Source organism: Mastigoproctus giganteus, chromosome 5, assembly GCF_048544385.1.
Source record: "Mastigoproctus giganteus isolate SK-2022 chromosome 5, ASM4854438v1, whole genome shotgun sequence".
NCBI classification, from domain to species: Eukaryota; Metazoa; Arthropoda; class Arachnida; order Uropygi; family Thelyphonidae; genus Mastigoproctus; species Mastigoproctus giganteus.
Window position 1 is genome coordinate 1,310,277 of NC_143579.1, and position 14,756 is coordinate 1,325,032.

The 14,756-nt window shown below is 39.9% G+C and overlaps 1 protein-coding gene across 5 annotated transcripts in view; it reads right to left on the minus strand.

Moving 5' to 3' along the window:
• Positions 1–14,756, minus strand: part of LOC150085123 (paxillin-like) — a 273,123-nt gene that overhangs the window by 19,860 nt on the left and 238,507 nt on the right. For all 5 annotated transcript variants that reach the window (XM_090373882.1, XM_090373881.1, XM_090373884.1 and 2 more), the window contains exon 7: positions 6,098–6,271. In XM_090373882.1, the coding sequence (XP_090230008.1) occupies positions 6,098–6,271 (174 nt within the window). The remainder of the gene's footprint in view (positions 1–6,097; positions 6,272–14,756) is intronic.

The following is a 14,756-nucleotide window of genomic DNA, read 5'->3' on the forward strand; positions in this document are numbered from 1 at the left end:
AATTTTTCCAGCAGGGATAAGGAGATGATTATTCCATTGTATAAGGCAATGGTCAGGCCACACCTAGAGTGCTGTATACAGGTCTGGAGGCCTCATTTCAAGACGGATGTAGACCTGCTGGAACGAGTACAGAGAAGGGCAACAAGATTAGTGAATGGGAGAAAGGGTTGCTCTTACGAAGAAAGGCTTAAGTTTTGCAAATTACAGTGTCTGGAGACTAGGCACCGGCGAGGTGATCTTATAGAGGTGTATAAAGCCTTGAATGGTTTGAGCATGCTCAATGCTGATGGGATTCCTTCTCTTGCTCAGAATAATCACCTGAGAGGGCATAAATTCAAATTGAGGAAAGACAGATGTAGGATAGATGTGCGGAAATCTGCCTTTAACCAGCGGATAGTTGGTTGGTGGAACAGATTTATATCCCTTGTTGTGGAAGTTGATAGCCTAAATAAATTTAAGGCTCAGCTGGACAGGTATTTCGAACGAACGGAGGGGTGAAGTGAAAGGGTTTTTTTTTTTTTTTTTGGCTGATGCTGCATAAGCTTGCTTTCTTTGCATCATATGTCTCTACTAATGCTAACTCCATTTATCACTTGGAGCTCTTTGACTTACTCTCTTTGCAACTTGACTTTCTCCAGTCCAACTTTCCTAACATTGATGTTATTTTCCTTGTTGATTTTATTGTTCACAACTCCAGCTGGCTTCCGTTTTCTAGTCACATCGACCCAACTGGTTGAGATGCTGAGTCTTTTGATCTGATAGAGGTGTATAAAGTCTTGAATGGTTTAAGCATGCTCAATGCTGATGGGATTCTTCTCTAGCTCAGAAAAATCACCTGAAAGGGCATAAATTCAAATTGAGGAAAGACAGATGTAGGATAGACGTGCGGAAATTTTGCCTTTAGCCAGCGGGTGGTTGGTTGGTGGAACAGACTGCCATCCCTTGTGGTGGAGGTTGATAGCCTAAATAAGTTTAAGGCTCAGCTGGACAGGTATTTTGAACGAACAGAGGGGTGAAGTGGAAGTGGGTTTTTTTTTTTTTTTTTTTTTTTGGCTGATGCTGCATAAGCTTGCTTTCTTGCATCAAATGCCTCTACTAATGCTAATGCTAATAAGAAAATGTACAGGGAAATAGAGTGGGCCAGTAAATCAGAGTCTTATAATGGGGGATTTTAATTTCCGATATTGACTGGAATTTGTGGGTTGGTCACTCACACACTAGCAACACTTTTGTGGATTTATTGGATGATTGTTTTCTACATCAGCATATTCGGGAGACAACTAGAGGGAGTAATATACTTGATTTGATTATCAGTAGTGATTCTTCATGCATTAAGAATCTGCAGATAAATGAACCACTAGGTGGCAGTGATCACAGTGTGCTGAAGTGGGATTTACTCAAAGAGGTAACTACCATTAGGGGTAAAGGGAAGGGTTATTGCTTTCGTAAAGGCGACTATGATGGTCTGAGACAATATTTAAATTCTATACAGTGGGACCAACTGGTGATGTTACCAACAGCAAATTCAGAATGGGAAGCATTCAAAGAACTTACTTGGAAGCTACTAGGCTTTACATACCAACTAAGAAATATTGTTCAAGGTTTAAGCCTAAGTCCTTAAGGTTGTCACGGACATTCTCTCAGATATCCCAGACAAGCTGTTCTTTCTACCTGGGAGTCTAAAACGCTGATGGAACTGATATTCGGGTGACACTCAAGTCAAAGTGGACCCAATTTCGGCGAAGTCCGGATGGTCTATGACAGCCAAATCCTCTGCTTGCACCTTCACGATGGTGGGACTGTTAGTAATCCTGGGTATAACCTTCATGCACAAGTACATGGTGGGTGATCACCCAGGTGTGAACCAACGTAAGCAGGGGTCGAAGTGTGGCACCCACACCACATGGAGGAACACCGCCCCTCTATGTTACCAGGCAGTACTAGGTGGTAGATGACTCTCATCAATCGGTGAAATACCACCACTTTGCATATTGGAGGCTTGAAGTGGTGGAACCCATGTTTCGTCTCTAGAGCTAAGTTCCGGCCAACCCTTCCCTATCTCTTCCATCATGCAGTATGATTGATGATTTTTGAGGTTATGATGAATGTCGTGGCGAGAACCAATATTCCTTATATTTCGAGGGTACAGCTCTAAAACGGTGTTCGCAGGCCGGCCGCTAGTTAGTACACCGGACTGAACCTAATGGTAACTCTCTAGGAAGCTTCCGTATCAGCTAGTGTATAATCTTGCTACCTCTACTCTGCCAGATAGTGACTGGAGGGAGTCCGAGTAGTGTGTATGCGGGGAGCATTGTCGAGGCCACGTTATGTCAAGGATCTGGGTATATTCTTACCACATGTACGCCATATCCAAAAATTTCATTACTTCATACAGCATGTCCGACCCACTTTTTCTTACTATTGAATACACCATGAATTGTCAAAATAATAGAGCAAGCTTATCTGCGAAAAGATCTAAACCTCCCAAGGACTTCCTAATTCATTTCACAAATATACGTGGTCTCAATTCTAATGTCAATGATGTCCATTTCCACTTGCAGTCTTCCAAACCCCATGTACTTTTTCTGACTGAATCTCAGTTATCAGTTGATTCAACTACTGCTCATCTCAGATGTCCAAATTATTTGCTGTATGATTCCTTTCGACTCAAAGGTGGTACTTGTGCATATGTCCGTTCTGATATTCCCTGTCAAACTTGGCAATTTGGAATCTCCTCTCTTTGATCTTCTCTGGCTTAAAATCTCTCTACCTCATTGTGTAAAATTCATCTGTTTTCTCTACTGTTCTCCCATCTCCACTAATCACTTGGAGCTCTTTGACTTCCTCTCTTTGCAACTTGACTTTCTCCAGTCCAACTTTCCTAACAGTGAGGTAATTTTCCTTTGTGATTTTAACGTTCACAACTCCAGCTGGCTTCTGTTTTCTAGTCACACCGACCCAGCAGGTCGAGATGCTAAGGCTTTTGCAATTACTAATGACCTAGCAGAGATTGTTCATTTACCTACAAGAATACCGGACAATCCGAATCATACAGCCAATACGCTTGATCTTTTTCTCACAAACAACCCTTCTAAGTACAAGGTTGAAGTGAGAGGTCCTTTAGGCACTTCAGATCACAACTTGGTGATTGTCTCTTCTCCAATGGAACCTTTATCTCATGGCTATTCCCAACCTCGTATTGTTTGGCATTACAAGAATGCAAAATGGGATGACCTGCGAGACTTCTTTTCTTCTTTTCCTTGGTCTGATTACTGTTTCAAAACTTCTGATGTCAACGTTTGCTCAGATCGTGTCAGTGAAATTATTCTTGCAGGAATGGAATCCTTTATCCCACACTCCACTTTAAAATCTCGTCCTTTAATTAAACCTTGGTTTTCCAATAAATGTGCTAAAGCTGTCCAAGAGAAGAATATTGCATATCGTAATTGGCTTGTTTCTAATTCTTCAGTTTCATTTTCTGCCTACACCAAAGCTCGCAAGGATTGTAAAGCAGTTTTTAATCAGTCCAAACTAGAGTTTGAACAGGCTAAGAGTAGAAAAGTTGCTTCTTGCCCTAATAGTAGCCGAGCATTCTGGTCTCTTGCCAAAGCTATTGGCCGCAACTTTTGCCCATCTCTGCTCCCACCTCCGTCCAAACCAGATGGTTCTATTGTCACTTCAGTCAAGGATAAAGCTGACCTGCTAGCATCCCATTTTTCTTCGAGCTCATGTATTAATGATCTTGGTAAAACACCTCCCACTATTCCTAACACGCTCCATTCAATGCCTCCTGTGGTCTTCCGTCAAAAGGATATCAGAAGGATTTTGATGAATCTTGATGCTAAGAAAGCTCCAGGTCCTGATGGTATTTCCCCACTTGTTCTCAAAACCTGTGCTCCTGAACTTACTCCTATTCTTTGCTGCCTTTTTTCACTTTCTTATTCCAAAGGTGTTTTTCCTTCTGTTTGGAAATTTGCTCATATCCAGCCAATTCCTAAAAAGGGTGACAAATCCCTCCCATCCAATTATCGTCCCATTGCAGTTACTTCTACTCTTTCTAAAGTAATGGAGAAATCAATTAACCGCCAACTCTTAAACTACCTAGAAACCTTCCGTCTGATCAACGATCGCCAGTATGGATTCCGTCAGTGTCGATCCACTGGTGATATTCTGGCTTATGTTATCCATTTATGAACTAATTCAATGGAAAGGTTCGGTGAGACACAAGTAGTTGCTCTTGACATCTCAAAGGCTTTTGATCGTGTTTGGCATAAAGGTCTTCTAAACAAGCTTCCATCTTATGGTTTGCCAACTGTTTTTAGTAATTGGTTATCCAGTTTTCTCTCTGATCGCTCACTGACGGTGATGGTAGATGGCTCTCTGTCTTCTAACTTCTCCACTAATGCCGGTGTCCCCCAAGGTTCAGTTCTTTCCCCCACTCTTTTCCTCTTGTATATCAATGACCTTCTTCCATTGACTGGAAATCCTATCCATAGTTTTGCCGATGATAGCACATTGCATTCAACTTTCCATTTTGAGAAACCTTGTCCAGCTCAATCAGCTTCAAGTTCTCGAAAATCTACTGCCAATTCCTTAAATGCCGATCTTCAGGTAATTCTCCAGTGGGGCAAAGAAAACTTAGTTGATTTCAACCCTTCTAAAACTCAATCTTGTCTTATATCCCGCAAAAAGGATTCTTCTGCTCCTATGCTTATCTTTAGTGACACTCCCGATTTCTAGGCAAAATGATATCTCTCTTTTGGGGATTACCCTGACTTCTAATCTCTCCTGGCACAAGCACATTACAAATATTGCTTCCTCTGCATCTAAAAAACTTGGTTTTCTCTTTCGCTCTCGGCGTTACTTTTCTCCCAAACAGCTGCTCACTCTGTATAAATCGCAATCCGCCCTGCCATGGAATATTGTTCCCACATCTGGGGTGGTGCCCCCAAAACCTCTCTCAGGCTTCTTGATTCCATTCAGAAGAGGGCAGTTAGGTTAATTAATGATTCATCTCTAACAGAGTCTCTCCACTCGCTTTCTCATAGACGCACTGTTTCTGCTGCATGCCTCTTCTACAGATACTTCCATGGGCACTGTTCTTCTGAATTGGCTTCTATAATTCCCGCTCTCTCTTTCGAAACAGTCCGAACACGTGCCGCCACCAGCCAACATCCATTTACTGTCCAACTTCAAACCCACAGAACCAACTTTTCATCTTCCTTATTTATTCATTCAACTGCCGTTTTCTGGAACAACCTTCCTTCATACGTATTTCCTGAAAAATACAATCTACAGAAGTTCAAGTCCAATATCAACAAATATCTTCTTTCGTCTTCTCAACCTCCAACCCTAGCACGGTACTAAGTACTACAGGTTATAATACCTCTCGTGTTTGGGGTTCTCATAAAAAAAAAAAAAAAAAAGTGGATGTCAGATGAACTAATGAGACACATGGCAGAGAAAAAAAATGCATGGGATACATATAAATTAACACATGATACAGAAGCCTATGACCCCACCACTCCTATCTGCCTTATTCTTCCTAAATGCATTGTATGTACTGTACTGAAACTCGTCATCCCCTATTTCCGGTGACATCATGTTTCCATAAGCCCTTTTATGTCATATGTCAGCATTACGTTTCCTAACCAGCAGTTCGAATTCGAAACAGCTTATATCTGTTCGAAAAAAGAACAGATATAAGCTGTTCTGTAACCAAGTCACAAAGCAGGTTAGGCAGACAAAGGCAGATTATGAGAAATCTTTGGCAAAGGATGCAAAGAAAAATAGCAAAGAGTTCTTCACTTATGTAAATTCTAGAAGGAAGGGGATGAATCAGATTGGTCCACTTGATATTGATGGGTCAACTGTTGATGATCCTGCTAAGATAGCTATTTTGCTATCTGAGCAAATTTATAGAAAGTTGATGCACAATTTTGCATCAACTTTCTATAAATTTTGTTAAAATGAGTAGTTTGTTAGTAGTTCTGGTGTCATTATACCAAGATTTTTCTATATATATATTTTCTCAGTTTAAATGTTTATACACAGATATAAAATGAAAGATTACCCTTTTAAAGTTTAAGTTACTTACATCAAGAATTGGACCATTACAATATGCACATCGTGGAGAAAATATATTGTGATAATCTTTCTCACAATATGGCTCACCATCCCTTTCAAAGAAATTTTTTGTTCCAAGTTCTTGATTACAATGTGTGCAACTAAAATGTTCTGGATGCCAAGTTTTACCCAGTGCTGTCACTACCTGAAAAGAGAAAAGTTTAATATTTATTCAATTAAACACTAGTAAACATTTATCCAGTATCACTTTTCCCTAACTTATGAATTTAGTTTTTCACATTTAAATCTGAAGTCATTATAACAAGTATAAATATTATGTCATTATAATACGATTTTATTGTAAAAATTGTGTGTTAAGATTTAAGACATTAACTAAAAGATCAACTATAAGTTATTAATAATTTTTGCACTGATCAAGGGAAATTTAGTTTAAATGCATGAAATATAGTTTGAAATTTATAAACTGAAAGGTGACCAGGTCAGCAACAACTAAAAATCAATACACATATAAAGGAAGGCTTAGAATGTGTGGACAGCAAACCAAACGACAATCAATGAAATGGGTCCACTCGACATCATCTGTATACAAAGAGCCAAAACTTTCTAAATCATTGAACAAAACTTATAACCAATTTCTTCTGGGATCAAAATGACAATTTTTATCGATTTCTTAGAAAGTGGAACAACCATCAACACAGCTACTACTCCCTGGAAATGAGCACTGAAAACCAAAAGATCTGAATTGAATCAGCAGACATCAAGTTGTATCAGGGTAACACAAGTCCGCACATAGCACAGATTACACTGTCAAAGATTGACAAGTCTGGGTTGAGTAAAGCTTCACCTCATTATAGCTGTGACCTCACCCCCATTATATGTTTTTCTGTTTTTGTGGACAGAAGGGTTATCTGTGTGGTTAAGTGTTTGAAAGTGATTTTGAAATCATTTCTGAAAATGATTTCTGAAATTAAATATCGGTGTGTGAACATCAGCTTCCTGATTTTTATCAAAGTGCATTCACTGCCTGGAAAGACTACCAGAGAAAATGCAGAGAGTGTTGTAATTCTTATATTGAGTGATATTTTCACAAAGTTTATGTATGTGAAGAATGGTTAAATATTTGTAGAAGAATAAGAGAAATTTACCTCAATGTGATACATAGAACACTTCCGTGTGATACTCTCCAGAAATTAAAATGAATAAAAGATTAATGCAAAATGATGTCACCAACAGACTGTCAGATTTTAAGGTGGGTAAAGAGAATATTATTATTCATGTGGGGACTAATGACATTAAGCATACAAAATTTTGCTGAAGAAAGGCTGCGTGTTAGGTCACAATTTCGGGGAGTACAACGTCTACAGAAAGGATAGACAGGATAGGAAGGGGGGAGGGGTTATGCTATTAGTTAAGAAACACATAAAAACCAAGGAACTGAAGCCAGCCGACATCGCTGGACAGTGCCGTGTTGAGTCAGTTTGGTGTGACATAAGCATTGGGAGATCAAAATTGAGAGTAGGAGTGTGCTATAAGCCTAATGACTCTGATGAGTATAATAAGAAACTGTACAGGGAAATAGAGTGGGCCAGTAAATCAGAGAATCTTATAATGGGAGATTTTAATTTCCCAGATATTGACTGGAATTTGGGGGCTGGTCACTCACACACTAGCAGGGCTTTTGTGGATTTATTGGATGATTGTTTTCAACATCAGCATGTTCGGGAGGCAACTAGAGGGAGTAATACTCTTGATTTGATTATCAGCAGTGATTCTTCATGCATTAAGAATCTGCAGATAAATGAACCAGTGATCACAGTGTGCTGAAGTGGGATTTACTCAAAGAGGTAACTACCATTAGGGGTAAAGGGAAGGGTTATTGCTTCTGTAAAGGCGACTACGATGGACTGAGACAGTATTTAAATTCTATACAGTGGGACCAACTGATGATGTTACCAACAGCAAATTCAAAATGGGAAGCATTCAAAGAACTTATCTTGGAAGCAACTAGACTTTACATACCAACTAAGAAATATTGTTCAAGGTTTAGGCCAAAATGGATGTCAGATGAACTAATGAGGCATATGGCAGAGAAGAAAAATGCATGGGATACTTACAAATTAACACATGACACAGAAACCTATGATAGATACAAGTTGATATGCAACCAAGTTACAAAGGAGGTTAGGCAGGCGAAGGCAGATTATGAGAAATCCTTGGCAAGGGATGCAAAGAAAAACAGCAAAGAGTTCTTTACTTATGTAAACTCTAGAAGGAAGGGGATGAATCAGATTGGTCCACTTGATATTGATGGGTCAACTGTTGATGATCCTGCTCAGGTAGCTAACAAACTAAATGAATATTTTGCATCGACATTCACACATGAGGAGTTATTCAGCGAGGGGAATGCCAGAGGTATATTCAACTCTAGCAGTAAGCTACAGAATCTTGAAATAACTGGGAGTAAAAGTGGAGGAGAAATTGTTGAAGATAAACACAAGAAAGGCACCCGGGGTGGATGGGATCTATCCAGTTATATTAAAGGAGGCAGCAAAGGAAGTAGGCAAACCCTTAGCCATAATTATGAGAGCTTCCTTGGACTCAGGGGAGGTACCCATAGACTGGAAATGTGCAAATGTGACCCCAATTCACAAAGGAGGATCAAAGGCTGACACAAGTAATTATAGACCTGTGAGCTTAACTTCTGTTCCAGGAAAATTAATGGAGGCACTGGTTAAAGAAGCACTGCAGGATCATTTAGACAAGACTTCAGTTATAGCTCGGACACAGCATGGTTTTGTTAAGGGGAAGTCTTGCCTGACCAATTTGATTGGATACTATGATGCAGTTACAAAAGAACTGGATGCAGGGAATCGCTTTGATATTATTCTTGGATCTTAGAAAGGCTTTTGATACTGTTGCACATGGAAGACTGCTACACAAATTGGAGCAGTGTGACATTGGAGGCAAATTGCTGCTATGGACAAAGGGGTGGTTGAGGGAGAGAAGACAGAGAGTGGTAATCAATGGACACTGCTCATCGTGGACTAATGTTATTAGTGGAGTCCCTCAGGGCTCAGTGTTGGGTCCATTATTGTTTTCTGTATTTATAAATGATATTGATGATGGTATATCAAGCTTAATGTCCAAGTTTGCAGACGATACAAAGGTTGGCAGGGTGTCAAGGACACTACTGACACTATACTGCTGCAACAGGATCTGGAAAGGTTGAGCAGATGGGCTGAGAGGTGGCAAATGAAGTTTAACATTGACAAATGTAAAGTACTACACATGGGAAACAGCAACCCCAGAGCAACGTATCAACTCTGTGGTACTACACTGACAGTGGTAGAGAATGAAAGGGACTTGGGGGTGGTTGTGCAGGCAGATATGAAGTTCTCTGAGCAGTGCAGACGGGCTGCAAGAGTAGCTCATGGAGTATTGTCAATGATATACAGGAATTTTTCCAGCAGGGATAAGGAGGTGATTATTCCCTTGTATAAGGCAATGGTCAGGCCACACCTAGAGTACTGTATACAGGTCTGGAGGCCTCATTTCAAGAAGGATGTAGAGCTGCTGGAACGAGTACAGAGAGGGCAACAAGATTAGTGAATGGAACAAAGGGGTGCTCTTACGAAGACAGGCTTAAGTTTTGCAAATTACAATGTCTGGAGACTAGGCACCAGCGCGGTGATCTGATAGAGGTATATAAAGCCTTGAATGGTTTGAGCATGCTCAATGCTGATGGGATTCTTCCTCTAGCTCAGAATAATCACCTGAGAGGGCATAAATTCAATTTGAGGAAAGACAGATGTAGGACAGACGTGCGGAAATTTGCCTTTAGCCAGCGGGTAGTTGGTTGGTGGAACAGACTTCCATCCCTTGTCGTGGAGGTTGATAGCCTAAATAAGTTTAAGGCTCAGATGGACAGGTATTTTGAATGAACAGAAGGGTGAAGTGGAAGTGGTTTTTTTTTTTTTTTTTTTTTTGGCTGATGCTGCATAAGCTTGCTTTCTTGCATCAAATGCCTCTACTAATGCTAATGCTAATTTCTGTATCTGCAATTCTGCCCAGGCATGATAAGAGGAATTATATTCTGAAAGCCTTGTGGATTAACTCAAGAACTGAAGGACTCTGCAAGGCTTTTGGGGGGAAATTTCTATCAACTTGGCCTGGATTTTTTGGTAGATGGAATCTGTTTTGTAGAGAAGGGATACATTTAAACAAAGGTGGTGCAAGAGTTTTTGCCAGTATTATTCAGGATACCTTAAAGGTCCAGGGAAACTGCTACTTTGGGGGCAATATAGATATGCGTTTATCTGATAATATTGGTCAAAGTAACGCTTGCATATTCCTCAAGAGTTCTTGTTTGTTACCACAACAGAACATATTAGTAAGATGTTCTGAGGGTAGAAACATTTGAAATGAGTGGGAAACATTTGAGTAGCCAATGAGAAACATTTCATTAGCTACTCATTTCAGCGTAGCTAATTCCAGGGAAGCGAGCTTAAATAACTTTAAGGGGTGGGTCAGGGTAGTTAACTATACAAGAACACTAAGTCTTAATTGTTTATACAGTGTCAGAAGTGTCATCAATAAAATGAGTGAATTCGAACTGCTGGTTAGGACAAGTAACACTGAAATAACAGGGCTTACGGAAACGTGGTGCCACCCGGAGATAGGAGATGATGAGTTTCAGTATAGTATGTATAATGTATTTAGGAAGGATAGGGAAGGTAGAAAGGGTGGTGGGGTCATGCTTCTTATCAAAATCAGTCTGAGCACGACGAAAGCTTTACCGGATTCACAAGCATGCGGATTCACAAGTTTCACATGCTACTATAGAATCTGTATGGCGTGAGATAGTTGGAAGAAAAGGTATAACGAGAGTGGGAAATCTACAGGCCAGGTGATTGTGAAGATAATGGTGAGAGCCTCTACAAATGCAAAGGGGCAAGTAACCATCAATGGGTGATTAAGGGTGATTTTAATTTGCCTCTAATTGATTGGAGCAAATAGGAAGGAAACTCCACACGGAGGACAAAATTTTAAAATCAAAAAGATGGATTTTTATTTATATCAACAATCTAGATGATTCTTATTTATATCAACATGTCAGGGAAAGAATATTCTAGATATCATCGTCACCCATGAACCAGATGACATAATAGGGCAGGCAGTACAGGAAGGAGTAGCAGTAAGTGATCACGGAGTTCTATGGTGGATGATGGGGAGAGAGAGAGAGAGAGAGAGGAAGCAATAGTTAAAGGCAATGTAAGGAGTTATAATTTCAGGAAGGAAATTACGATGGCTTAAGATGCAACATGGCCTCTATTACCTGGGTAGGTATCACACAGAGTGAATACGATTTAATTATGTATACCCTTAAAACATTAATTGCAGAAGCATTGAATGCTTCTCTCTCTATACATTAAAAAGTTTTTCTTCTAGTGATATTTATTTGATCCAATGGGAGAAGAGGGCGGTGCAATTATGTAACTACAAATGCACAGATAAATAATTACATAGGTGATTTCCTGATGCACAGGTAAATAATTACATAGGTGATTTCCTGGTGCACAGGTAAATAATTACATAGGTGATTTACATAGGTGCAACATTATCACAAGCTTTCCAGAAATCCAAGTATATGATATCAAAATTATTTTTGACATTCAGTTCCTTTGTGACAACACCATAGTATCCAATCAAATTGTTCAAACAAAATCTCCCTTTAACAAACCCATGCTCTGTCTTAACTTTTACTGCAGTCTTGTCTAGATGATCCTGCAATGCTTCTTTAACCAGTGACTCCCTTATTTTCCCCGGAACACAAGTTAAACTAACAGGTCTTTAGTTAGTTGTGTCACCTTTTGATGTTTGTTTTGTTTGTTATTTGGTTTTTAGGAGCATTAGCAACTAAGGCCATATTGCTCCGGGGATATGCGGTGGTCATTCCCTGATCTTTCCGCATCCTCCGTATTTGGTGGTGATGGGCTCGAACCCAAGTCTAATCAAGAAGCATGTGCTACGCACTGCTGCTCCTTCCCACCTGGATACAGAGGCGCTCTCAACTTTTGAACCCACTTTGTGAATTGGTGATACATTTGCACACTTCCAGTCCATGGGGACCTCCCCTGAGTCCAAGGAAGCTCTCCTAATAAGGCTAAGGGTTTGCTTACTTCCTTTGCTGCCTCCTTTAATATAACTGGATGGATCCCATCCATTCCAGGTGCCTTCCTTATGTTTAACTTCAATTTCAACAATTCCAAGTTCAACAATTCTCCACTTTGCTCTCAGTTATTACAAAATCACTTTGCTCCCTGTTGGAGTTTTATAAACTTTTGGCATTCCCCTCATTGAATAACTCCTCATGTGTGAATGTAGATGCAAAATACTCATTCAGTTTATCAACTACATTAGCGTGATCATCAATAGTCAACCCATCTATGTTAAGTGGTCCAATCTGATTCATTCCTTTCCTTCTAGAGTTCACATAAGTAAAGAACTTTTTGCTGTTTTTCTTTGCATCCTTGCAAAAGATTTCTCGTAATCTGCCTCCGCCTGCCGAACCTCCTCCTCCTCCTCCTCTGTGACTTGATTACAGACAAGCTTATATCTGCCATAGGCTTCTGTGTCACCTGATAATTTATATGCATCCCATACATTTTTCTTCTCTGCCATGAGTCTTATTAATTCATCTGACATCCATTTAGGCCTGACATTAATATATAAAAGCTGTCATTAATATAAAAAAATCATTACAATGGAACATCAAATGATGCTAGGCATGGTCATGTATTAGACAGTGAAGCACGTGCATGATTTTGGTGAAAGTTAAATTGAAGGCACACAATGGGTTACTGGGCAGAATCAGACACTTGCTGTTGACAATGTAGAGCATGTATGTGGGAAGCATGGCAACGTTCAATACATTGCAAGACAACTGCCTCCATAACGTTCACCAACCTCATGGGTGTGCTGCACTGTCTAATACACAACAAAGCCGGGTATCATTTGATGTTCCATTGTAACGTTTTTTAGTATATTAATAAGAAGGGACCCATTGTCCTGATATAGTTTGTATTTTTGTAAATAGTTTAGTATTTTGTAAATATTTTAAATTTTTGAAAATATTTGTAAATATTTTAGTCCTGTTGTTTCAGATGCAACAATATTCCTCATGCATTATAGAACTTAAAGCATAACACCTTTTTCTAAGTGACTTATGTAAACAGGTAAATAATTACATAGTGCCATTTATTCGACCTTGAGAATGCCAAGTGGTGGAACAGTCAATGGGAGAAGAGGGATGCAGGTCACGAAGTACAAGTGGGCGGGGAAATTACGCCAATACAAATACACAAGTAAATAATTACATAAATCATTTCCCCATTAGAAATCGATCTGTGCATTTTAACAAGTGTGTCTTTAACATAGAAAAGATTTGACTTACTCTTTCATACCTCTACATTTTACGTAGAAAAGCGTGGGTGGGAGCTGCTGAGCAAAGTTAGCAGGGGGCAAAAATGCCTACTATACCATTAAAAAAATACTACACGAGGAAGATTTCACGTTGGATGAATAAGTAAGTTGCCAGATTACTCGAGCAGAAAGAGACGACATGGAAAAGTTACAGAGCAATAAAAAGTACTGAAGCCTATAACAACTACAAATTGATTTGTAATAGTGCCACAGAAAAGGTTAGGCTGGAATAGGCAGTTTATGAGAAATCACTGGCGAAGAGTGGGGATAAAGAATTCTTCACATATATAAATGCAAAGAAGAGAAGGACAAACCAGATCAGACTCTTATACAAAGGATACTAGGAAAGTTTTACAATACAGCTTTGTTTATTTAATTTTTTCAAAGTAATTTCCTCTACATTCAATACACCTCTCCATCCTCCGAAACCAATCTTTAAACCAGTTCTGCCAAGTTTCACTAGGGAGTAAAGCACACTCGTTGTCCCAAGCCCGCAGAAGGTCCTCATCACTGGAAAACCGCCTCCCTTTTAGCTTCATTTTCACATGCGGGAACAGTGCAAAGTCGCAGGGAGCAAGGTCTGGACTGTAGGGAGGGTGCTCGAGAAGTTTCAGTCCTGTCGTGGTCAAATATTCGGTGCAGGCTTTGGCGCGGTGAGCTGGAGCATTATCGTGATGGAGGTACCAGGTGTCCATTCTTGACTTTGGCCGCAGGTGCTTCATAGATCCAATGACTTTAGGCAGACATTGTTCAGTATACCACTTAGCTGTGACTGTCTTCTGCATGTCCAAAACGACACGTTCCATAATTCCACTCGATTTGAAAAATACAGCTATCATTTTCTTCTTTACAGATCGGGATTTTCCGACAATTACGGGTGTGTCGTCATCATCAAAGACCCAAACCTTGTTTTGAGCCTTGGTCGGCAGATCGTAATAGTACAGCCAAGTCTCGTCACCTGTCACGATGTTGTTCACATACCGAGATTGTCCCTTATCAAACTTTTTTAACATCTCCCGGCACCAAGTCACACGTCGTGTCATCTGCTCTTCAGTCAGTTGATGCGGCACCCAGAGAGAACAAAGTTTCTTCACGTGCAAATGATCTTGCAGAATCGAACGAATTGCTGGTGCATTTAGGCCCAAAGTATCCTCTATCTGTTGGTAGGTCACTCGCCTGTTTTCGTC